The sequence below is a fragment of the Microcaecilia unicolor genome, chromosome 1 (assembly GCF_901765095.1).
Source record: "Microcaecilia unicolor chromosome 1, aMicUni1.1, whole genome shotgun sequence".
NCBI lineage: Eukaryota > Metazoa > Chordata > Amphibia > Gymnophiona > Siphonopidae > Microcaecilia > Microcaecilia unicolor.
In genome coordinates this window covers 769,586,441-769,612,919 of record NC_044031.1, presented here as the reverse complement: position 1 = coordinate 769,612,919, position 26,479 = coordinate 769,586,441, and the positions used below count along the sequence as shown (strand labels likewise).

The window sequence follows — 26,479 nt, the reverse complement described above, 5'->3', positions numbered from 1 at the left end:
GGGAGGCAGGACGGGGCAGCTGTCAGTCAAATTCATTTATTTTTGTTTGGATCTACTTTACACCTTTTCAGCAGTAGCTCAAGGCCTGGCAGGTATTTCCCTGTCCCAAAGGTCTGACAATCTAAGGGTCTGATTTACTAATGTAAATGATTTATTTATTTGGATTTAATTATCGTCTTTATGAAGAAATTCACCCAAGATGGTGTCCAGCACATATAACCCAGCATAGGCAATAAGCGATTTCAACAGTGAAACTATTCAGATAACTGTACACATTAGATAGAGCACACTGAACACGCAATCCACATCGTGGCTTCTTAACACACAGCACGATGGGGGTTCTGTGCTTACTTAGTAAATAAGCACTAATGACAATAATGTCTGTTACATCACATTAACAAGTGTTGCAAAATTTAACCTCGTAATCAATCGATACTGCGAACACCACTACACAGCGCTGTTCAGTGGCATTCACAATATCAATCAGTTATGAGGTTCATGACTTGATATTTCTGCAGCCATAAGCACCCATGTGGTGCCTGTTTTGATATCCTGTGACAAAAGCAAATTTTGTTTTACACAACTACGTCTTTTTGGTTGGATTGGAAGGCTATTTGTGCATCCTTACTCTTTCCTGATTGCATTCTATACGTAGGGTTGCTTTTCCATTTTTGTTTTGTGTTAGATGGGAAATTTCACCACATACATATTATAACTTCCTCAGAATCCTAATACTCACCTCACTCCAGCTTCCAACCTCCCACTGTGGCTTCTCCACTGCGAACACAGCTCTGTGAGTAGGACTAGCTGTCACTGCCAGCACCGAGTGAGGATTCTCCTGCTCAGCGCTCAGACTGGGAATGGATGTCTCTGCCAGTACGGAATGAGGATCGTCCTGCTCTCTCAGAGCGCTGTAAGTGGGACCAGCTGTCACTGCCAACACCGAGTGAGGATTCTCCTCTCTCAAAGTATTGTGACCGGGAATGGATGTCACTGAGAAATCTCCCTGGTTGGGAACAGTCATTTCTGGTTTCTTCGTTTTGGGAATGCGTCCTAGAGAGTTGGCATCTGCTGAGCCATGATGGTCTCTAGATGTTACAGCTGTTTTCCAAACAGAAGGAAGATTGCTGGGTCTCTGCTCTGTTTGAGGAAGAATTGTAATGTCAGTGGAATCCAGTTTGGGCTGGAGGGTGACAGTTGCAGCAGGAGATGCAACGGAAAGCTGTAGACCCTCTTTGCTGTTCCAGTGCCAGGATGACTGTGGCACTGGTACTTGGACACCATGTTGGGTAAAATCCAGTGGTGCATGGCTTGAAGTTACCGATGACAAGGGAGATACTGACGTCACCAGCGGTAAAGGTGTTGTGAGCACTAGAGTGGCTGGATTCTGTGGATCAGGATTCTGAGAATACCGGTCTTGGGGTCTCATCTCATGGCTTTTCTGGGTTCCTTCAGCACTGAGGGAATCGGTAGACTCCAGTACGAAACCTCTATGTATCATGGGGAGTAGAAGGGTCTTTGGTGAGGGAGAGGATGGCTGAGGGTGTATGGTATGAGGGTCAGGCACTCTCTCCTCCTCTGCTGACACACTGATCGTAGATCTGACTACCTCACTCTCCCTTATAGTGTCCACTGTAGGGGTATCTGCCTGGAGAGCAGTAGGGCTGAAGATGTGGTGGTAACCTGGACTGTAAGTTGTAATGACAACATTCTCCATGGGCACAGCTGTCCTCCCCTGGTCTTCTTGAAACGTCTCTACTGATGGATCGCCAGAGCTATGGAGTACAGGATAAGGGCTTGTTCCGTTGCTAGCAGACAGACTATCTTCTGCAGAATCATTCCCTGCCTGTTCCTCTATGCCTCTTTTATAGGACTCAGAGGAATTAGCTTGAGTTGTTCTGACTTTCTCCGATACTTGTCCCAGCTCGTTGTCTTGGGCATGCGACACTGCTGTGGAGTTCCACCCTCCAGATTCGCCTCCAGTTGAAACACTAGGAGACTGACAATTGTCATTGGTCACCATGGCCTGGCTAGAGGTCTCCTGGCTACCAGCAGTACTGGGAGCATCTTTCTCACTCAGAGGGTTATCGGACAAATCTTCATGGAAGTTAATGAAATTATAATCGTAGTAAAAGTCATCAACAAAGATGTTTCTGCTCCTGCTTTTTTTATTGCCAGTGATGAAGTCTTCTGCTGTAATGAGGTTTTCCTCTTCGGGTGTATTGATTTGTGGTTTCATTGGTTGGCTCTGCGGAATGTAATGGATTTCATTAAAGATCTCTTGGCTGGATGAACCACTGCCTGACCAGTTGGGATTTGGGGTTTCCAAGGTCACAGGACAGTCCTGCACGGAGCAAGGTATTTCGGAACTGGGTTTCTGAGTGGCACTGCAGGCAGAGGCTGTATCATTACTACAATAAACAAGTCGTCTTTGTATTCCGGTCCCACAGGTGACTGAACACTGGTAAGAAAAAAAAGAAAAGGAAGCATCAGAAGACCATGAGAGCAGAGCTACATTAACGTTCTCCTCTACATTCAAGAAGGCATAGGACAAGCATAGGGGAATCTGAGGGACAGGAAGGGATTGAAGAGCTGAGCAGTTGCTGTGGATGTAACTCTGAGACACCCATGTATGAATACAGCGTAGAGTGCTGAAGAGAGATCTAAGGGAGGAAAGTGATGTACCTTGACACACCCAGAGTATGGAAACAGCACAGACAGCAGAAGAGAAACCTCAAAGCAGGAGACTGATGCACCCCGACACACCCAGAGTATGGAAACAGCACAGACAGCAGAAGAGAAACCTCAAAGCAGGAGACTGATGCACCCCGAAACACCCAGAGTATGGAAACAGCACAGAAGAGAAACCTTAAAGCAGGAGACTGATGCACCCCGACACACCCAGAGTATGGAAACAGCACAGACAGCAGAAGAAAACCCTCAAAGCAGGAGACTGATGCACCCCGACACACCCAGAGTATGGAAACAGCACAGACAGCAGAAGAGAAACCTCAAAGCAGGAGACTGATGCACCCCGACACACCCAGAGTATGGAAACAGCACAGACAGCAGAAGAGAAACCTCAAAGCAGACTTATGCACAGAGACACCCAAAATATGTACCCCCTGACTATGAGTTTTTCTAGTTCATTGTCTGCTGCTTCCTCCCTGTCCTCGGGGAACATACATATTAAAAGGAATTTCAACTGCATTGAAAGCCATTTTTTTGTCTCTTTGCTAATCTTTACAGGAAAATAATAAGAAATTCCTTTTCATATCTGAAATAAAAAGTCTTTGTTAGACCCAAACCACAATTGAAATACTTGAGGCTCAAACCAGCTTCAGACTGCATCTGTCCCATAAACCACATTTCCATCACCCTGATGTGGTGAGACAGGGAAGAAACACAGGAACAACAGAATTATAATTAACCCTGAAAACACTAGAAAAACAGTTCTAAACCTGCCCGTCTAATCCATGTGGCTCCCAACCTCAATTCCCATCCCTCAAGCACAGCACTCCATGTACAGGTCACACACATGGCCGCATCACCTGCTTTTCACACAGTTTTCAAAGGATGGATGCCTCTGTATGTTTTGTAGCTGTATCTCATGTCTGGGGTGGCGTGGGGTGGGGGGAGACTCTAAGGGCCAGATGCACTAAACCTAACGAGCCAGCCAGGTGGTTTTTAAACCAGTTTTAGCTAGTCTAGTGAGCAAGTAGTAAAACAAGAGATGCACACAAGGGTTCGAGCCATTTTCCTGTCACGGTAGCAGCTAACGAAAACGGAACGCAAATGAACTAAAAGGTATTATAATGAGCTAATTAGTATTATAATGTGCATGCAAGGCGATGCACAGCCGCTTTCCCACCCCTTGCACAAAAGCAGTCCCTACCTTTACTGTGGAAAACCTAATGGGAGGTCTGCACCTCTCGGTAATGCCTGGCTGGGGCTGCCGTGATCTGTTGCTGTTACAAGAAGCATAACAGACACTTCTGTGGCAATTTATTGGAGGTTGTAGATGGCTATTATACACCCAGCTTGTCTGCGTGTATGAAGCCATCTTAGGCATTGTGCAGCAGAGGGAGAGACAGCAGGACCCTGGAAAGAGAGAGAACTGCAAAGATCTGAGGGAGACCCAGGTCTCTCTCAGCCAATCACAGCGCGTTTAGTTAACAGCACTGACAGCTAAATGGCAGGCCACTTCTTTTTAGTGTTATGCTTCTTGCATTAAAAAATGATAAAAGGGATGGAACGACTTCCCTATGAGGAAAGGCTGAGAAGGTTAGGGCAGTGGCATACCAAGGGGGGGGGCGGTGGGGGCGGTCCGACCCGGGTGCACGCCGCTGGGGGGTGCTGCGGCACGCGCCTGCTCCGAGTTCGCTAAACTTCTTTGCTCATTCGCTGCAGCTCCCTCCGCCCTGGAACAGGTTACTTCCTGTTCCGGGGTAGAGGGAGCTGTAGCGAACGAGCAAAGAAGTTTAGCGAACTCGGAGTAGGCGCGCGCCGCGGCACCCCCCCCCCCAGCAGCGTGCACCCGGGGGGGGGGTGTCATTTCGCCGGAGGGGGGGAAATGTGTAATTTAGTGGGGGGGGGCGCGCTGCACCCGGAGGGTGGGGGCGCATCGGCGCTCCGCCCCGGGTGCCATCCAGGCAAGGAACGCCACTGGGTTAGGGAAAAGGCGGCTGAGGGGTGATATGATAAAAGTCTACAAGATAATGAGCGGAGTAGAGCGGACAGATGTGAAGCGATTGTTTACACTTTCAAACAACAACAAAACCAGGGGACACAAGATGAAGCTAGAATATGGTATAGGAGAAAGTTTTTCTTTACTCAGCGTTGTAGTTAGACTCTGGAATTCGTTGCCGGAAAATGTAGTGACAGCAGCTGGCCTTACGGAATTTAAAGGGGGTTTGGACAGATTCCTGAAGGAAAAGTCCATTGAAGATTATTAAAAAATCATTTTTTGGGGGTGGGGGGTTGCCGGGTTCTTGAAGCCTGAATTGGCCGCTGTCGGAGACGGGATGCTGGGCTTGATGGACCCTTGGTCTTTTCCCAATATGGCAGTGCTTATGTGCTTTAAAAAAAAAAGCAGAAGTGCCTGCCAGTCACAGCGCGTTTAGCTGTCATTGCTGTCAGCTAAACGCTCTGTGATTGGCTGAGAGACCTGGGTCTCCATCGCATCGTTTAGTTCTCTCTTCTCTTTCCAGGGTCCCGCTCCCTCCCTCTGCTGCACAATGCCAAAGACGGCAATTTATTGGAGGTTGTAGATGGCTATTATACACCCAGCTTGTCTGCGTGTATGAAGCCGTCTTTGGCATGCGCAGAGCAGCCACGCATAACACTTGGCTGCTCTGTGCATGCTCAGCTGGCCGACTGGCTTCCCCTCCCTAGGAAGGAAATTGCATGCAAATGAGCTAACAGCGAGCAGCTCATTTGTATGCGATTTCCTTCATGCATGCCCGTTTTTTTCTGAATCGCTAAGGGATCGGTAAGGGAAGGGCTTTTTCCGTGGAGTTAGTGCATCTGGCTTTAAGTCTCATATACCTAAGCTCCTAAGTCTGGGGATGGTGGGGGGGAGGGAATCCTCCAGCTCTCATATAACTCATGTTTGTGGTGAGTGGAAGGAGGGTGGTGGGGGGGACTCTCCATATCTTATATATCTAAGCTTCTGAGTCTGGTGCAGGGGTGAGTAGGGGGAAGAAACCTTCAGCTCTTATATACCTAAGCTTCAGAGTTTGAACAGGGAGGTGGATTCCTGCAGTTCTCATATTCCGAGCCTGGGGTAAGTAGAATTCCTCCAGCTTTGATATATATTTCAGAGGGTTGTAGGGGAAGGGAAGAGTTTCATCCAGCTCTCACATACCTCATGTCCCAAGTCTGTGGTAGAGGCAAGAGAAAGAGATCTTTGTTCTTTTTATGTTTCTCACCTCTGACCATATACCGGTTGTCCATTCCACAGGGCAGGGGACCTGGTGGTTGCAGGACATACTGGAGTCAGGCCGTGGAATGTGCTGGCAGTCCGCAGGCTGCAAGGCTCGCTGCTCGTCCAGCCGCACGCTCTGAATACAGAGCACCGTCCTCTTTATAACACCCATGTCACCACAGGATGCAGAGCAGGGCTGCCATTCTCCAACCCACCACCTAAGCAAGTAAAAAGGGAAGTTCAGGAGAAGAAGCTAAAAGATCAGAGCAAAGAGAAGTGTCCGAACTTAGGCTAAAAGATGGGAGCAGAGGCAAGAATTCAAATTTAGGTTAAAGGATCAGAGAAGACAAGAGTCCGAGCTTAGGGTAGTATAAATCATTTTTATTAATAGAGAAGAAACAGCATATAAACTAAAGGAGGAGACACATTTGAACTTTCATACAAAATGAAGTCCCCCCAACACCCCCACCATCCAACAGAACAACAGGATCAGAAACTGGATATGTTACTCCAATGAAGAACATCCCTCCCCTTATTATCTTCCCCCCTCCCTTTCCCAACCTGAGGAATAAGCAACAAGAAACCTCCAAGGATGGGGAGACAGGCTTGGGTTCTAATAGCCTCTCTTCCAAACAAGAAATAATATGCCGAGTCCGAGCTTAGGTTAAAGGACTGGAGCAGAGACAAGAATCTGAGCGTAGGTTAAAGGATCAGAGCAGAAAGAAGAGTCTGAGCTTAGGCTAAAGGATAGGAGCAGAGGAAAACAAGTACAAGCTTAGGTTAAAACATAAGAGCAGAGAGAGAAGTCCGAGCTTAGGCTAAAGATAGGAGCAGAGACAAAAGTCCGAGTGTAGGTTAAAGGATCTGAGCAGAGACAAAAGTCCAAGCTTAGATTAAAGGATCTGAGCAGAGAGACGAGTCCAAGCTTAGGCTAAAGATAGGAGCAGAGACAAAAGTCCGAGTTTAGGTTAAAGGATCTGAGCAGAGATGACAGTACAAGCTTAGATTAAAGGATCTGACCAGAGACAAAAGTACAAGTTTAGGCTAAAGATAGAAGCAGAGATAAAAGTCCGAACTTAGATTAAAGGATCTGAGCAGAGAGAAGAGTCGGAGCTTAGGCTAAAGGATCTGAGCAGAGACAAAAGTACAAGAGTAGATTAAAGGATCTGAGCAGAGACAAGAATCCGAGCTTAGGTTAAAGGATCTGAGCAGAGATGACAGTACAAGTTTAGGCTAAAGATAGAAGCAGAGATAAAAGTCCGAACTTAGATTAAAGGATCTGAGCAGAGAGAAGAGTCGGAGCTTAGGCTAAAGGATCTGAGCAGAGACAAAAGTACAAGAGTAGATTAAAGGATCTGAGCAGAGACAAGAATCCGAGCTTAGGTTAAAGGATCTGAGCAGAGAGAGAACTCTAAGCTTAGGCTAAAGGATGGGAGCAGAGAGAAGAGTCCAAGCAGAGACAACAGTTAAAGTTCTGCATTGTTGACAACAGAACGGGCCTTTATGTAGGCTAATGGGTTCAGTATGTAGGAGGAGGTGTCATCAGTGTCACATCTGATGGTTATCAGCTGATGTTTAGGGTTTTGTAAGTGCTTGTTCTGGCCCTTTTAATAGATCGGAATCCAGTGTTAGGATGTGGGATGATAAAGGGTATTTGCCCAACTAGAGACAACTAGACACTGTGCTTTCTTCTTCCTTTCTCCTGACATTTGGAAGTGTCTGCCCCTTGCTCTACGTTGTGACCTGTCTCTTGGGAGTTTTAAGGCCAACCTGAAAGCTTGGCTTTTCAGACAAGCCTTTGGAGACGAGGGTTGACTAGAAGCTGCTGCCAGCCAGTTGGGTCGAGTCACCCCTGTTTTTGATTGTGTGTTCTAATGCCTCTCTTTGAATAATGGTACCTCTTTTTTTCATTGTGTGCTAAGTTCTCTTTTCTATCATCATTTGTAATTCCTTTCCTTTGCCGTATGTTTTTTTTAGCTTTGTACACTGCTCTGCTCTGCTTTGGCAACTACAGCAGTTAAGCAAGTTCAATAAGCTATAACTATACCTATTTTCCAGTTAAGCTTAAGATTCTAGCTTCTGGTCGGTGCCCAGACGATGACAGAACAGGGATGAGGTATTGTGGCTCGAGAGACCACGCTAGTGTATTCACTAATCGGGTCATTAGTAATGTAAAGAAGTAAGTTTACATAGTTGCCATGATTGGTGAACCGGATTTCACTGCGTTGTGTGGTCAAATCAGAGGACTAGTGCTCCCGCTCAGGGCAAAACAGGAGCTGTATCATCAGGGATACAGCTGGGGCTGATGGAACAAGGCATCCAAGCACTTATTCTGTCCGTGAGACCGATGCTGACTTTGGTTGTTGGTCTTCGTCAATGTAAGCAGGAAATAGGAACTAATGAGTATTAGAGGGACTTGTGAAGCGGCAGCAGGACTAAAGATGACCATGATTGCTAGCAAGAGCTATGGACATCAGGGGGACAGGATATTTTTCTGGCTTGCTAGGAGGGATGTGGTCTGTTCAATTAACATGAGGTGTTATTTCGTCTCTGTGCTTGAGTCCACTAGGACGCTCTGTTGGGTGATGTGCGAGACTCACAGGAGCAGCTCTCGCTTGTGATGCTGGTGTGGGATGTTCTGTGTGGACATGTGATGCCACCTTGATTTGCCCCAGTTCTGAGGCCGCTTGGACCTCTGCCAGAACCTCCCACATTTGGAAGTGGGGGCTGGGAGTCTGGGAGGTCACCTAGGGAGTACTCTGGAATAACAGGAGAACCTGCAGGTCCAGTGTGAGGTACAGACTGATAGCTGGGTGGGGGTGTCTCAGCATTTCTATAGCGCTGCGTACGCCTTGTAGCGCTATAGAAATGCTAAATAGTAGTAGTAGTACTAGAACAGTGACACTTACAGTGGGGGAAATAAGTATTTGATCCCTTGCTGATTTTGTAAGTTTGCCCACTGACAAAGACATGAGCAGCCCATAATTGAAGGGTAGGTTATTGGTAACAGTGAGAGATAGCACATCACAAATTAAATCTGGAAAATCACATTGTGGAAAGTATATGAATTTATTTGCATTCTGCAGAGGGAAATAAGTATTTAATCCCTCTGGCAAACAAGACCTAATACTTGGTGGCAAAACCCTTGTTGGCAAGCACAGCGGTCAGACGTCTTCTGTAGTTGATGATGAGGTTTGCACACATGTCAGGAGGAATTTTGGTCCACTCCTCTTTGCAGATCATCTCTAAATCATTAAGAGTTCTGGGCTGTCGCTTGGCAACTCGCAGCTTCAGCTCCCTCCATAAGTTTTCAATGGGATTAAGGTCTGGTGACTGGCTAGGCCACTCCATGACCCTAATGTGCTTCTTCCTGAGCCACTCCTTTGTTGCCTTGGCTGTATGTTTTGGGTCATTGTCGTGCTGGAAGACCCAGCCATGACCCATTTTTAAGGCCCTGGCGGAGGGAAGGAGGTTGTCACTCAGAATTGTACGGTACATGGCCCCATCCATTCTCCCATTGATGCGGTGAAGTAGTCCTGTGCCCTTAGCAGAGAAACACCCCCAAAACATAACATTTCCACCTCCATGCTTGACAGTGGGGACGGTGTTCTTTGGGTCATAGGCAGCATTTCTCTTCCTCCAAACACGGCGAGTTGAGTTCATGCCAAAGAGCTCAATTTTTGTCTCATCTGACCACAGCACCTTCTCCCAATCACTCTCGGCATCATCCAGGTGTTCACTGGCAAACTTCAGACGGGCCGTCACATGTGCCTTCCGGAGCAGGGGGACCTTGCGGGCACTGCAGGATTGCAATCCGTTATGTCGTAATGTGTTACCAATGGTTTTCGTGGTGACAGTGGTCCCAGCTGCCTTGAGATCATTGACAAGTTCCCCCCATGTAGTTGTAGGCTGATTTCTAACCTTCCTCATGATCAAGGATACCCCACGAGGTGAGATTTTGCGTGGAGCCCCAGATCTTTGTCGATTGACAGTCATTTTGTACTTCTTCCATTTTCTTACTATGGCACCAACAGTTGTCTCCTTCTCGCCCAGCGTCTTACTGATGGTTTTGTAGCCCATTCCAGCCTTGTGCAGGTGTATGATCTTGTCCCTGACATCCTTAGACAGCTCCTTGCTCTTGGCCATTTTGTAGAGGTTAGAGTCTGACTGATTCACTGAGTCTGTGGACAGGTGTCTTTCATACAGGTGACCATTGCCGACAGCTGTCTGTCATGCAGGTAACGAGTTGATTTGGAGCATCTACCTGGTCTGTAGGGGCCAGATCTCTTACTGGTTGGTGGGGGATCAAATACTTATTTCCCTCTGCAGAATGCAAATAAATTCATATACTTTCCACAATGTGATTTTCCGGATTTAATTTGTGATGTGCTATCTCTCACTGTTACCAATAACCTACCCTTCAATTATGGGCTGCTCATGTCTTTGTCAGTGGGCAAACTTACAAAATCAGCAAGGGATCAAATACTTATTTCCCCCACTGTACACACTGACCATCCTAGAATAAGAGCATCAGCACAAGTTTGCCTGTATATTACCTGTTGACGCTCTCTTTATCGCCCATGTTCCTCCTGCTCTCTCCGATCTGCTAACAGTAATCTTCTCACCTTCCCTTCCCACACTCACTCCCGCTCAACATTTCACACAAAACTGCCTTTAGTTATCTTGGCCCTATACTGTGGAAACTCCCTCCCGTCTCATATTAGGTCACAACCCCCCTTCCAATATTTAAGTCTACACTCAAAACTTACCTTGTTTTGGAGGCCTTTGGTGTTTCCTCTGCCTAGCTAATCCCCCTCACCTCCTCTGCGTTCTCTCTGTCTAGCTAATCCCCCTCCCCTTTCACCTCCTCCGCATTCTCTCTGCCTAACTAATCCCCCTCCCCTTTCACCTTCTGCATTCTCTCTGCCTAGCTAATCCCCTCCCCTTTCACCTCCACGTTCTCTCTGCCTAATCCCCCTCCCCTTTCACCTCCTCTGTGTTCTCTCTGCCTAGCTAATCCCCCTCCCCTTTCACCTCCTCCGTGTTCTCTCTGCCTAGCTAATCCCCCTCCTCTTTCACCTCCTCCGTGTTCTCTCTGCCTAGCTAATCCCCCTCCTCTTTCACCTCCTCCGTGTTCTCTCTGCCTAGCGAATCCCCCTCCTCTTTCACCTCCTCCGCGTTCTCTCTGCCTAGCTAATCCCCCTCACCTCCTCTGTGTTCTCTCTGCCTAGCTAATCCCCCTCCCCTTTTACCTCCTCCGTGTTCTCTCTGCCTAGCTAATCCCCCTCCCCTTTCACCTCCTCCGCGTTCTCTCTGCCTAGCTAATCCCCCTCACCTCCTTCGTGTTCTCTCTGCCTAGCTAATCCGCCTCCCCTTTCACCTCCTGTGTTTTCTCTGCCTAGCTAATCCCCCTCCCCTTTTACCTCCTCTGTGTTCTCTCTGCCTAGCTAATCCCCCTCCCCTTTCACCTCCTGTGTTTTCTCTGCCTAGCTAATCCCCCTCCCCTTTCACCTCCTGTATTTTCTCTGCCTAGCTAATCCCCCTCCCCTTTTACCTCCCCTGTGTTCTCTCTGCCTAGCTAATCCCCCTCCCCTTTTACCTCCTCCGTGTTCTCTCTGCCTAGCTAATCCCCCTCCCCTTTCACCTCCTGTGTTTTCTCTGCCTAGCTAATCCCCCTCCCCTTTTACCTCCTCCGTGTTCTCTCTGCCTAGCTAATCCCCCTCCCCTTTCACCTCCTCTGTGTTCTCTCTGCCTAGCTAATCCCCCTCCCCTTTCACCTCCTCCGTGTTCTCTCTGTCTAGCTAATCCCCCTCCCCTTTCACCTCCTCCGCATGCTCTCTGCCTAGCAAATCCCCCTCCCCTTTCACCTCCTCTGTGTTCTCTCTGCCTAGCTAATCCCCCTCCCCTTTTACCTCCTCTGTGTTCTCTCTGCCTAGCAAATCCCCCTCCCCTTTCACCTCCTCTGTATTCTCTCTGCCTAGCTAACCCCCCTCCCCTTTCACCTCCTCCGCGTTCTCTCTGCCTAGCAAATCCCCCTCCCCTTTCACCTCCTCCGCGTTCTCTCTGCCTAGCAAATCCCCCTCCCCTTTCACCTCCTCTGTGTTCTCTCTGCCTAGCTAATCCCCCTCCCCTTTCACCTCCTCTGTGTTCTCTCTGCCTAGCTAATCCCCCTCCCCTTTCACCTCCTCCGTGTTCTCTCTGCCTAGCTAATCCCCCTCCCCTTTCACCTCCTCTGTGTCCTCTCTGCCTAGCTAATCCCCCTCCCCTTTCACCTCCTCTGTGTTGTCTCTGCCTAGCTAATCCCCCTCCCCTTTTACCTCCTCTGTGTTCTCTCTGCCTAATCCCCCTCCCCTTTCACCTCCTCTGTGTTCTCTCTGCCTAGCTAATCCCCCTCCCCTTTCACCTCCTCCGCGTTCTCTCTGCATAGCTAATCCCCCTCCCCTTTCACCTCCTCCGCGTTTTCTCTGCCTAGCTAATCCCCCTCCCCTTTCACCTCCTCCGCGTTCTCTTTCCTCTCTTCAACTTTCTCTTTTAATACTATTGTAAACCACATAGCAGCCACGATAAAATACTTGCCCATGTTTTATATTCCTGTGCTAGAAAACATATAATAATCAGAAAATCAATTGTGCACCTGAGCACTCCATGGATGAGCTGGGGGTTTTGGGGAGGGTGATATGTAGTTCACAACACTGTACCTGGCTGGACAGGGCTCCTCATTGCATGTACGCTGTATGTCATCTGGTCGTATCAGAGATTCACAGTACCGCTCTTCCACTATCCCAGCAAGTTTTTCTACACAGTACACAATCTGCCTCTGAACACCTGCAGAAGGGAAGCAGAAGACAGCTGACAGTCTGTCCTAGAACCTCATCATCAGTTAACACGAGTAAGCCCCCAAAAGTGAACCCAAGCGTCTTGCTTAGGAAGTCAGTCAACCATACACCCAGCTTCTCCACCCCTAGAGAGCAAGTCAAGTATCCCCCTGTCCTAGAACATGTCACCTGGACAGCAAACTGAACACCCTCTGCCCCAAACTGCATAACCAAGTGAGTTAGTTAAGCACTTATCTCCCCATCCTAGAGGATCACCAAAGGATGGAGTCAAGCATTGCCCACCCCAAAGCATATCATCGGGGAAAAAGTCAAGCATCCAACCCCCATCCAAGAGCATACTTCCTATCACCCCTCTCCCCCAAAGAACATCAAGCATCTAGCACCCACTCCACCATCCTCAAACATGCCATTCAACCAGCCAAAATGCACATCAACCAAGGAGTAAGTGAAAAACCTATGCACCCTCATCCCAGAGTAGGTAATCAATCAAGTACACTACCTCCCAAAACACATCACCCGGGAATCAGTGAAGCATCACTCACCAAAAAGCACATCACACAGGAGCAAGTCGAGAACCAACACCACTATCCCTAGGAAAGTGAATGATACATACCTGTAGCAGGTGTTCTCCCAGGACAGCAGGCTGATTGTTCTCACGACTGGGTGACGTCCGCGGCAGCCCCCACCAACCGGAAAAGGCTTCGCGGGACGGTCGGCACGCAGGGCACGCCCACCGCGCATGCGCGGCCGTCTTCCCGCCCGTGCGCGACCGCTCCCGCCAGTTGAATGACAAGCAATAAATATGAAACACAACTCCAAAGGGGAGGAGGGAGGGTAGGTGAGAACAATCAGCCTGCTGTCCTCGGAGAACACCTGCTACAGGTATGTATCATTCACTTTCTCCGAGGACAAGCAGGCTGCTTGTTCTCACGACTGGGGTATCCCTAGCTTTCAGGCTCACTCAAAACAAGAACCCAGGTCAATTGAACCTCGCAACGGCGAGGGTACAACAGAAATTGACCTACGAAGAACAACTAACTGAGAGTGCAGCCTGACCAGAATAAATTCGGGTCCTGGAGGGTGGAGTTGGATTTACACCCCAAACAGATTCTGCAGCACCGACTGCCCGAACCGACTGTCGCGTCGGGTATCCTGCTGGAGGCAGTAATGTGATGTGAATGTGTGGACAGAAGACCACGTCGCAGCCTTGCAAATCTCTTCAATAGTGGCTGACTTCAAGTGGGCCACTGACGCTGCCATGGCTCTGACACTATGAGCCGTGACATGACCCTCAAGAGCCAGCCCAGCCTGGGCGTAAGTGAAGGAAATGCAATCTGCTAGCCAATTGGAGATGGTGCGTTTCCCGACAGCGACCCCTAGCCTGTTAGGGTCGAAAGAAACAAACAATTGGGCGGACTGTCTGTGGGGCTGTGTCCGCTCCAAGTAGAAGGCCAATGCTCTCTTGCAGTCCAATGTGTGCAACTGACGTTCAGCAGGGCGGGTATGCGGCCTGGGGAAGAATGTTGGCATGACAATTGACTGGTTAAGATGGAACTCCGACACCACCTTCGGCAGGAACTTTGGGTGGGTGCGGAGTACTACTCTGTTGTGATGAAATTTGGTATATGGAGCATGAGCCACCAGGGCTTGAAGCTCACTGACCCTACGAGCTGAAGTAACTGCCACCAAGAAAATGACCTTCCAGGTCAAGTACTTCAGATGGCAGGTATTCAGTGGCTCAAAAGGAGGTTTCATCAGCTGGGTGAGGACGACGTTGAGATCCCATGACACTGTAGGAGGCTTGATAGGGGGCTTTGACAAAAGCAAGCCTCGCATGAATCGAACGACTAAAGGCTCTCCAGAGATGGCTTTACCTTCCACACGATAATGGTAAGCACTAATCGCACTAAGGTGATTCCTTACTGAGTTGGTCTTGAGGCCAGACTCTGATAAGTGCAGAAGGTATTCAAGCAGGTTCTGTGCAGGGCAAGAACGAGGTTCTAGGGCCTTGCTCTCACACCAAACGACAAACCTCCTCCACTTGAAAAAGTAACTCTTTTAGTGGAATCCTTCCTAGAGGCAAGCAAGACCCGGGAGACACCCTCAGACAGACCCAACGCAGCGAAGTCTACGCCCTCAACATCCAGGCCGTGAGAGCCAGGGATTGAAGGTTGGGGTGCAGCAACGCTCCGTCGTTCTGCGAAATGAGAGTCGGAAAACACTCCAATCTCCACGGTTCTTCTGAGGACAACTCCAGAAGAAGAGGGAACCAGATCTGACGGGGCCAAAAGGGCGCTATCAGAATCATGGTGCCGCGGTCTTGCTTGAGCTTCAGTAAGGTCTTCCCCACCAAAGGTATGGGAGGATAAGCATACAGGAGGCCGGTCCCCCAATGAAGGAGAAAGGCATCTGACGCTAGCCTGCCGTGTGTCTGAAGTCTGGAACAGAACAGAGGCAGCTTGTGGTTGGTCTGAGAGGCGAAAAGATCCACCGAGGGGGTGCCCCACTCTCGGAAGATCTTGCGTACCACTCTGGAATGGAGCGACCACTCGTGCGGTTGCATGACTCTGCTCAGTCTGTCGGCCAGACTGTTGTTTACGCCTGCCAGGTACGTGGCTTGGAGGAGAATGCCAAACCGGCACGCCCAACGCCACATCCCGACGGCTTCCTGACACAGGGGGCGAGATCCGGTGCCCCCCTGCTTGTTGACGTAATACATTGCAACCTGATTGTCTGTCCGAATTTGGATAATTTGGTAGGACAGCCGATCTCTGAAAGCCTTCAGTGCGTTCCAGATCGCTCGGAGCTCCAGGAGGTTGATCTGCAGATCCTTTTCCTGGAGGGACCACAGACCCTGGGTGTGAAGCCCATCGACATGAGCTCCCCACCCCAGGCGAGATGCATCCGTCGTCAGCACTTTCGTGGGCTGCGGAATTTGGAATGGACGTCCCAGGGTCAAATTGGTCCGGATGGTTCACCAGAGCAGTGAAGTGCGGCAACTGGTGGAGAGGCAGATGACATCTTCTAGATCCCCGGTGGCTTGAAACCACTGGGAAGCTAGGGTCCATTGAGCAGATCTCATGTGAAGATGAGCCATGGGAGTCACATGAACTGTGGAGGCCATATGACCCAGAAGTCTTAACATCTGCCGAGCTGTGACCTGCTGAGACGATCTGGTCTGCGAAGCCAGGGCCAGGAGATTGGTGGCCCTCGCTTCGGGAAGGTAAGCCTGAGCCGTCTGGGCATTCAGCAGAGCTCCTATGAATTTCAGAGACTGTGTTGGCTGGAGATGGGACTTTGGGTAATTTATCACAAACCCCAGCAGCTCCAGAAGTCGAGTAGTGCACTGCATAGACCGGAGGGCTCCCGCCTCCGAGGTGTTCTTGACCAGCCAATCGTCAAGATATGGGAACACGTGCACTCCCAGCTTGCGTAGGTAGGCCGCTACCACCACGAGGCACTTGGTAAACACTCGTGGAGCAGAGGCGAGCCCAAAGGGCAGCACACAATACTGAAAGTGCCGTGCGCCCAGGCGGAATCTGAGATACTGTCTGTGAGCTGGCAGTATCGGTATGTGAGTATATGCGTCCTTTAAATCCAGGGAACATAGCCAGTCGTTTTTCTGAATCATTGGCAGAAGGGTGCCCAAGGAAAGCATCCTGAACTTTTCTTTGACCAGGAATTTGTTCAGGCCTCTCAGGTCTAGGATGGGACGCATCCCCCCTGTTTTCTTTTCCACAAGGAAGTACCTGGAATAGAATCCCCGCCCTTCCTGCCCGGGTGGTACGGGCTCGACCGCATTGGCGCTGAGAAGGGCGGAGAGTTCCTCTGCAAGTACCTGCTTGTGATGGGAGCTGAAAGATTGAGCTCCCGGAGGACAATTTGGAGGCAGGGAGGCCAAATTCAGGGCGTATCCGCACCGCACTATTTGGAGAACCCACTGGTCGGAGGTTATGAGAGGCCACCTTTGGTGAAAAAAACTTAACCTCCCCCCGACCGGCAGATCGTCCGGTACGGACACTTTGAGGGCGGCTATGTTCCCGAGGATCCAGTCAAAAGCCCGTCCCCGGCTTTTGCTGTGGAGGCGCAGGGGGCTGCTTAGGCGCACGCTGTTGACGAGAACGAGCACGCTGGGGCTGTCCCTGTGCCTGGCGAGGCCTTCGGGCCGGCTGGTTGTACCTACGCTTTGCAAAAGAATAGGGCGCAGCCTGCCGGGCCCGGGAAAAACGTCCACCTGCTGAGGTGGATGCTGAAGGCGCCCGGTGGGAGAGCTTGTCGAGGGCGGTTTCCCGCTGATGCAGTTGGTCCACCAGCTGCTCGACCTTCTCACCAAAAATGTTATCCCCCCGGCAAGGGACGTCGGCCAGTCTCTGCTGGGTGCGGTTGTCCAGGTCAGAGGCACGCAGCCATGAGAGCCTGCGCATCACTATACCTTGGGCCGCAGCACGAGATGCCACGTCACAGGTGTCATAGATACCCCTGGACAGGAACTTTCTGCACGCCTTCAGCTGCCTGACCACCTCCTGATAAGGCCTGGACTGCTCCGGCGGGAGCTTATCGACCAGGTCCGCCAGTTGTTGCACATTAGTCCGCATGTGGATGCTCATATAGAGCAGGTATGACTGGATGCGGGTCACGAGCATGGAGGATTGGTAGGCCTTCCTCCCAAACGAGTCCAGAGTGCGAGACTCCCGCCCCGGGGGCGCCGAGGCGGTATCCCTCGAACTCCGTGCCCTCTTGAGAGCAGAATCCACGACCGCCGAGTCATGGGGCAGTTGGGGCCGCATTAACTCTGGGTCAGAGTGGATCCTGTACTGGGACTCTGCTTTCTTGGGAATGGTGGGGTTAGTTAACGGTCGCACCCAGTTCCGAAGCAGTGTCTCCTTGAGGACATTGTGCAGCGGCACCGTGGAGGACTCTCTAGGTGGTGATGGATAGTCGAGGACCTCGAGCATCTCGGCCCTCGGCTCTTCCACAGAGACCACGGGAAAGGGAATGCTAATAGACATATCCCGCACAAAGGAGGCAAAGGAGAGACTCTCAGGAGGTGAGAGCTTCCTCTCCGGTGAAGGCGTGGGGTCCGAGGGAAGGCCCGTAGACTCCTCTGAGGAGAAATATCTAGGGTCCTCCTCTTCCCCCCACGAGGCCTCATCCTCGGTATCGGACATAAGCTCATGTAGCTGAGTCCTGAACCGGGCCCGGCTCGACGTCGAGGCACCGAGGTCTCGGTGTCGTCGAGCGGTGGACTCCCGCGTCGGCGGGGACGGAGCTCCCTCCATCGACGTCGACGGGGACTCCACCTGCGTGGCGGTCGAGACCGGCGCCGCAAGCGGCGGCGGTGTCGATGGCCCCGGCGCCGGGCTAGAGCTCGCCGGCGCCACAGACATCGGCGCCGAGGGCGCAAGCACCCCCGGCGCCGGCACAGCCTGGCGCATCAGCCCTTCCAGGATCCCCGGAAGGATGGCTCTGAGGCACTCGTCCAGGCCCGCTGCCGGGAAAGGCGGTGGGGCCGGTAGGGGTGTCGGTGCCAGAAGCTGATGGGGGCCAGGAGACGGCACCGAGGTGCCGGAACCCTGACGCGTCGGTACCTCCACAACCGACGGGGACCTCTCCTCTCGGCGATGACGCTTCGGCGTCGCCTCCTCTCCGATGTCCGGATGCACCGAGGGCGACCGGTGACGACGCTTCTTGTCCTTCTTTCGATGCGCGTCACCGGCGCCGGGAGGTATGGAGGAGGAGGAGGACGATCCCCCTCGGTCTCGAGGAGCCGGGTCAGACAGGGTTCGGTCCCGTGGTCCACGGGCTGAGGGAGTGACCGGGGCCGACTGCCCACGCGGCCGCTCACCTCCACCCTCGCCGGCGGACCGGCGGGCCGACGGGACCTGTTCTCCTGGGGTCGATGCCATCGGTGCCGATGTCTCGGGCATCGATACCGGTACCGAAGGACCGGGCGTCGATACCGATGCCGTCGAGGTCGACGTCGAGGGGCCGGCGCAAGTTCCAAAAAGACGGTCCCGCAGAACTTGCCTCGCAACTTGAGTCCGTTTCCGGAGACCGAGACACAGGGAACACGACTTGATATTGTGCTCCGGCCCGAGGCACTGGAGGCACAAAGCGTGGGTGTCGGTCTGCGAGATCGGCCGGCCGCAGCGACCACACTTTTTAAATCCACTCGGGACCTTCGAGGACATCGACGGAAAAATCGCGTCGGCGAAGTCAAAGTCGTCAATGGTGGCGAAAATCACACCTCGAAAAAAGAAAACGACCGTGCGGCCACTAGGCCGCAACGTGGCGTCCCCGCTGGAAACGAGGGAAAAAGGGAGCACGTGCTCCACACGCTCAGGTTTTTTTTTTTTTTTTTTTGAAAAAGAAAAAGGAAACCGGCGGTAACAAAAATTAAATAGAAAAAACAACGATCCGCGTAAACGCGATCGACTTTCCGGCGGCTGAAAGCAGAGAGAGCGGCAAAGCACGACTCTCTCCAGACGCGGAAAAAAAGGAACTGGCGGGAGCGGTCGCGCACGGGCGGGAAGACGGCCGCGCATGCGCGGTGGGCGTGCCGACCGTCCCGCGAAGCCTTTTCCGGTTGGTGGGGGCTGCCGCGGACGTCACCCAGTCGTGAGAACAAGCAGCCTGCTTGTCCTCGGAGAATCATAAGTACATAAGTAATGCCACACTGGGAAAAGACCAAGGGTCCATCAAGCCCAGCATCCTGTCCACGACAGCGGCCAATCCAGGCCAAGGGCACCTGGCAAGCTTCCCAAACGTACAAACATTCTATACATGTTATTCCTGGAATTGTGGATTTTTCCCAAGTCCATTTAGTAGTGGTTTATGGACTTGTCCTTTAGGAAACCGTCTAACCCCTTTTAAAACTCTGCCAAGCTAACCGCCTTCACCACGTTCTCCGGCAACGAATTCCAGAGTTTAATTACGCGTTGGGTGAAGAAACATTTTCTGCAATTTGTTTTAAATTTACTACACTGCAGTTTCATCGCATGCCCCCTAGTCCTAGTATTTTTGGAAAGCGTGAACAGACACTTCACATCCACCTGTTCCATTCCACTCATTATTTTATATACCTCTATCATGTCTCCCCTCAGCCGTCTCTTCTCCAAGCTGAAAAGCCCTAGCCTCCTTAGCCTTACTTCATAGGGAAGTCGTCCCATCCCCGCTATCAGTCAAGAATCCTCACCCCCCAAAACAAATCACCCAGGAGCAAGTTGAGAACCAACACCACTATCCCAGGGAATCACTGCAAAGCACATTATCCCAGGAGTGAGTCAAGCACCCTTCTGGGGAAAGTACCCAGCCACCCATCTCACAGCTATGTCATCCAGGAAGTCAGTCCAACATACTCTATCCAAAAGCACATCACCAAGAGATCATCAGGCAGCCCCCACCCCAGACAGCCAGCCCTGGGATGAGGTACCTGGGCTGTGTTTAGGTCCATACTCTGAAATACTCTTAGGTCTCATTCATTACTTACAAAGTTGAATGCATCTCTCAAAAGTCTATTTTAGTCTCTATTCCACAGGATAGAAGTCTCTTTCATACCCCAGCCCCACTTCCTGGCACCACCACAGGACATCCAATTCTCAGCAACTTCTAACAGTGTACCACCAGGGGAAAAGCAGGCCTTCCACTTCCTGGAAGAAATTCCTTTCTGATGCAAAGACATTGTATAATAACATCCTTTTCAGACAGTATTATCACTGCAGGGAAGATCCTGGGAGAGAAGGATCTCTCAGTGTCGGTCTCACTGCAGAGGAGGAGCTCCTGGGAGAAGAAGGCTACATAAGTAGTGGCCCATTGCAGAAAAGTACCCATGAGGACCAGAGTATCTCAGATGCTGTTTATGCAGTGTCTTCACTGTAGAGATGCTCCTGGGAGAGTTAGTGTCAGGAGCTATGTATGCAGTTTCTTTACTATAGGGAAGGTCCAGAAGTGTCTTTCAGTGTTGGGTGCTATATAAGTACATAAGTATTGCCATACTAGGAAAGACTAAAGGTCCATCGAGCCCAGCATCCTGTTTCCAACAGTGGCCAATTCAGGTCACAAATACCTGGCAGGATCCCAAAAAAAGTACAAAACATTTTATACTGCTTATCCCAGAAATAGTGGATTTTCCCCACGTCCATTTAATAATGGTCTATGGACATTTCCTTTAGGAAGACGGCCAAATCTTTTTTTAAACCCCGCTAAGCCAACCGCCTTTACCCCTGGCACACACTCTCATTCTCACACAGTCTCATTCTCACACACACACTCTCTCTCTCACAGACAAACTCACACCCAGTCTCATTCTCTCTCTGTCACACACACACACTCACACAGTCACTCTCACACACACTCTCTCAAACATACACACTCCGAGGAAAACCTTGCTAGTGCCCGTTTCATTCGTATCAGAAACGGGCCTTTTTAAATAGTAACTCACTAAATGATGAGGTAGATATAATAGGCATCTTGGTGGAAAGAGGACAGTCAATGGGACACTGTGTTAACAGGTACAAATTGTAACACAATGATAGAGAGGATCAAATTGGAGGGGGGGGGGGGGTTGAGTCAAATAAAATAAACATTCCACATGACACAGATAGCAGCGTGGAATCATGGATAGAAATTCCACGTATGAAGGGAAGGAGTATTCTTGTAGGGCTGTACTACCGTCCACCGGGATAGAAAGAACAGATGGATGAAGAAATGTTTTCAGAGATTAGAAAAGCTGGAGAACTGGGCAACGCTATAATAATGGGTGATTTCAATCGCCACTCACACAAGGAATCTGTAGAATTGAAACCACCAAAACATGTATATAGCAATTCTAGATAAATAATCTGTACCAGAAGGATGGCAAATGTTGTAAAAGTGGAGAAAAAAGACCTCAGTGAACAGGTGGGAGGCAGGGCTAGTGGTTGGGAGGCGGGGATAGTGCTGGGCAGACTTACACGGTCTGTGCCCTGAAAAAGACAGATACAAATCAAGGTAAGGTATACACAAAAAGTAGCAGATATGAGTTTATCTTGTTGGGCAGACTGGATGGACCGTGCAGATCTTTTTCTGCCGTCATCTACTATGTTACTATGTTAGCTGAAGAAACCCATTCATATAGCAAGCTTTCAATATATGACTGGCTCACGATAATCATTGGTCATAAAAAAAAACTCCACGAGTAAATATAGACAAAAAAGTCCTTATATAGCAATAACACTTACTGATACAGAATATAAATTGATAATAATGCTCATTAACAGTTGCCAGTATACATATTCTTTCACAGCACTTATCTTGGAAAAGTCCAAAATTGTGTCACTTCTATTCCGACAGGGGTTCCCTGTGTTTTGCTAATCCAGGCTGCTTCAGGGAAAAAAACTCAGTTAACAATCCAAGATAGAACAACTACAACCCAGTCTTCCAGCACTGGGCACTTACACAATGTTATACTATCATAACCTGGAAACCACAGCGGCTAAAATCATTGGTATCACTGAGTGATACGTTGAAACCTTCTGCTCAGTGTGCTGCTGCAGCTAAGAAAGCAAATAGAATGTTAGGGGGGGAACTGGGACTTGACATACTGCCTTTCTGAGGTTTTTGCAACTACATACTGTATATTCAGGTACGTATTTTGTACCAGGGGCAATGGAGGGTTAAGTGACTTGCCCAGAGTCCCAAGGAACTGCAGTGGGAATCGAACTCAGTTCCCCAGGATCAAAGTCCACTGCACTAACCACTAGGCTACTCCATTAGGTATTATTAGGAAAGGAATGGAAAACAAAAATGAGGATGTTATAATGTCTTTGTTATCACTCCATGGTTCGAACGCACCTCGAATATTGTGTTCAATTCTGGTCGCCGCATCTCAAAAAAGATATAGTGGAATTAGAAAAGGTGCAGAGAAGGGCGATGAAAACGATAAAGGGGATGGGACGACTTCCCTATGAGGAAAGGCTAAAGCGGCTAGGGCTCTTCAGCTTGGAGAAAAGGCGGCTGAGGGGAGATATGATAGAGGTCTATAAAATAATGAGTGGAGTTGAACGGGTAGATGTGAAGCGTCTGTTCACGCTTTCTAAAAATACTAGGACTAGGGGGCATGCGATGAAGCTACAATGTAGTAAATTTAAAACAAATCGGAGAAAGTTTTTCTTCACTCAACGTGTAATTAAACTCTGGAATTCATTGCCAGGGAATGTGGTAAAGGTGGTTAGCTTAGCGGAGTTCAAAAAAGGTTTGGACGGCTTCCTAAAGGAAAAGTCCATAGACCATTATTAAATGGACTTGGGGAAAATCCACTATTTCTGGGATAAGCAGTATAAAATGTTTTCTACTTTTTTGGGATCTTGCCGGGTATTTGTGATCTGGATTGGCCACTGTTAGAAACAGGATGCTGGGCTTGATGGACCTTTGGTCTTTCCCAGTATGGCAACACTTATGTACTTATCAAACCTATAAATGGCAAGTGACCGACTCACCTGCAAATGCAAAGTAGAGACTTCCCTCTCTGTCCCGCCCCCGCGTCAAGACGTGATGACGGGGGGAGGGGGCGGGACAGAGAGGGAAACTGCGCGGAAGGGGAGGGAGGGAACCGCTGACGTCGCTACCGCTCCCCCCCCCAAGGTAGCCGCTACCGCCCCCCCCCCCCGGAGTCGCCACCACCCCCCCTTCACCCGGCCCGGGCCCTCTCTTCGTTATTCAACTTACAGCAGTGCCGAAACAGCAGCAAGCAGCTCAGCTTCAGCTCCCGTCGGCCTTCCTTCCCTGCCTGTGCCCCGCCCTCACCGATTTGACGTCACACGAGGGCGAGGCACAGGCAGTGAAGGAAGGCCAACGGGAGCTGCTGCTTGCTGCTGTTTTGGCGCTGCTGTAAGTTGAATAATGAAGAGAGGGCCCGGGCCGGGTGAAGGGGGGGCGGGGACGACTCCGGGGTGGGGGGGCGGTAGCGGCTACCTTGGGGGGGGGAGGGGACATGGGAGGTCTCAGAAGGAGGGGGGGCCTTGGAGCTGGGAGGGCTGGACTGAAGGGGGCCTTCCAGCTGGCTGGGAAGAAGGCACGGGGGGGCAGGGGGCCTTGGAACTGGGAGGAAGGGCAGGGGGCCCCTTACAGTTGTGAGAGAATGGGGCCCCTTACAGTTGTGAGGGAGAGCAGGGGGCCTTGGAACTGGGAGGGAGGGAAGGGGGCCTTGGGAGCTGGGGGGGAGGGCCTGGGGCCTTGGAACTGGGAGGGAGGGCGGGCAGGGGGCCTTGCAGCTGGGAAGGGGGGAGGACTGGAGCCTTGGAGCTGGGAGGGAGGGACAGAGGGGTCCTTGGAGCTGGCAGGGAAGGAGGATGGCAGGGGGCCTTGCAGCTGCAACGGGAGGGGGGCCTTGGGAAAAAAAACATTCCAATATGCTCCCGTTTTAACGGGCTTAACGGCTAGTGGGGAAATAAAATGTGATTTGATGCTCACTTAACTCATCTTTACAATCCCTTTCATCTGCCTAGAATAATCTACATTCATTCTGTGTTACTCTATTTGATAAGCAGCTAATCAATATTCTCTTTCAGGTTTCTCCTTCTTTCTCTCTTCTTTCATCTTTTCTAAGTTCATTATTTCCCCCTTTGTCTATTAATAATGGAACGTGTTTATCCTGATTATTGTTCAATTCTATATTAATTGAAAATTAATAAAGTTTCGGGAATTTTTTTTATTTCTGCTTTCAATAAATTGGAATCCCAAATATTAGGGGATTGAAGCTAAGCAAAATATAATTTTTTCCTTTTTTTAAATTTTCTGTTACAAATAATTGTTTTAAGTCTTGGCTTTGCTGTACAAGTTTATTGTTTGATTCATATTGATATATCATAAATAAAAACATAAAAAAAAGAAATCACCCCTTATCTTGCTTACCACCTACCATCCTGTCTGTAGTAATCAGAGTATTCCACTGCTCCATTCATTCATGAGCTCCTCAAAATCTGCTTTTGACTACTCACGTGACAAACAAAATCTTGGCTTAAAATATTCTTCAACCTAATGTGGAGGAGTGGCCTAATGGTTAGAGCAGCAGGTTGCGGACCTGGGAAACCGGGTTCACTTCCCTCTGCAGCTCTGTGTGATGCTAGGTAAGTCACCCAGCCCTCCACTGCCCCAGGTACAATATATAACTTACATTATGAGACCTTTTTTTTTTATTTGTACCCTGCACTTTTTCCCACTCATGGCAGGCTCAATGCGGCAGGCAATGGAGGGTTAAGTGACTTACCCAGAGTCACAAGGAGCTGCCTGGGCCGGGAATCAAACTCAGTTCTTCAGGACCAAAGTCCACCACCCTAACCACTAGGCCACTCCTCCTCCACTGTTGCTACTATTTGAGATTCTACATGGAATGTTGCTATTCCACTAGCAACATTCCATGTAGAAGTCGGCCCTTGCAGATCACCAATGTGGCTGCGCAGGCTTCTGCTTCTGTGAGTCTGACGTCCTGCACGTATGTGCAGGAAGTCAGACTCACAGAAAAAGAAGCCTGCGCAGCCTTCTACATGGAATGTTGCTAGTGGAATAGCAACATTCCATGTAGAATCTCCAATAGTAGCAACATTCCATGTAGAATCTCCAATAGTAGCAACATTCCATGTAGAATCTCCAATAGTATCTATTTTATTTTTGTTACATTTGTATCCTGCGCTTTCCCACTCATGGCAGACTCAATGTGGCTTACATGGGGCAATGGAGGGTTAAGTGACTTGCCCAGAGTCACAAGGAGCTGCCTGGGCCGGGAATCAAACTCAGTTCTTCAGGACCAAAGTCCACCACCCTAACCACTAGGCCACTCCTCCTCCACTGTTGCTACTATTTGAGATTCTACATGGAATGTTGCTATTCCACTAGCAACATTCCATGTAGAAGTCGGCCCTTGCAGATCACCAATGTGGCTGCGCAGGCTTCTGCTTCTGTGAGTCTGACGTCCTGCACGTATGTGCAGGAAGTCAGACTCACAGAAAAAGAAGCCTGCGCAGCCTTCTACATGGAATGTTGCTAGTGGAATAGCAACATTCCATGTAGAATCTCCAATAGTAGCAACATTCCATGTAGAATCTCCAATAGTAGCAACATTCCATGTAGAATCTCCAATAGTATCTATTTTATTTTTGTTACATTTGTATCCTGCGCTTTCCCACTCATGGCAGACTCAATGTGGCTTACATGGGGCAATGGAGGGTTAAGTGACTTGCCCAGAGTCACAAGGAGTTGCCTGTGCCTGATTTGGGAATCAAACTCAGTTCCTCAGTTCCCCAGGACCAAAGTCCACCACCCTAACCACTAGGCCACTCCTCCACTCTAGGGTCAGTACTAGTACTGTAATAGAAACTGTAAACTCAGGGATCACTTGCAGTATATCAGGGTAGCAATTTCAGAGATGCTCCCTGTTCCAAGTTCAGGACCCAAAAAGCAGGCAGAGCTCCGAAGCCTCAATGTGTGGTTGAGACGATGGTGCAAGGATGAATGATTTAGATTTGTCAGGAACTGGGTGACATTCTGGGAAAGGGGGAGACTGTTCCGAAAGGATGGGCTCCAACTTAACCGGGAAGGAACCAGGCTGCTGGCAATAACTTTTAAAAAGGAGATAGAGCAGCTTTTAAACTGGAATGGGGGGGGGGGGGGGGGAAGCCGACAGCCATCCAGGAGCGATTGGTTTGCTGTGGAGTATCGTGCTTAAAATAAATTCATCTTTTTT

The 26,479-nt window shown here is 49.9% G+C and overlaps 1 protein-coding gene across 4 annotated transcripts in view; it reads right to left on the bottom strand.

Annotated features, from left to right (window-relative positions):
• Positions 1 to 26,479, bottom strand: part of ADAMTS7 (ADAM metallopeptidase with thrombospondin type 1 motif 7) — a 218,563-nt gene that overhangs the window by 18,743 nt on the left and 173,341 nt on the right. The window contains exons 17-20 of one of the 4 annotated variants that reach the window (XM_030189821.1): positions 12,625 to 12,751; positions 5,931 to 6,144; positions 809 to 2,461; positions 740 to 772 (exon numbers count right to left, since the gene is read on the bottom strand). In XM_030189821.1, coding sequence (XP_030045681.1) covers positions 740 to 772; positions 809 to 2,461; positions 5,931 to 6,144; positions 12,625 to 12,751 — 2,027 coding nt within the window. Of the gene's footprint in view, positions 1 to 739; positions 2,462 to 5,930; positions 6,145 to 12,624; positions 12,752 to 26,479 lie in introns of all 4 variants that reach the window. The other 3 variants (XM_030189823.1, XM_030189822.1, XM_030189820.1) reach the window with 3 other exon arrangements.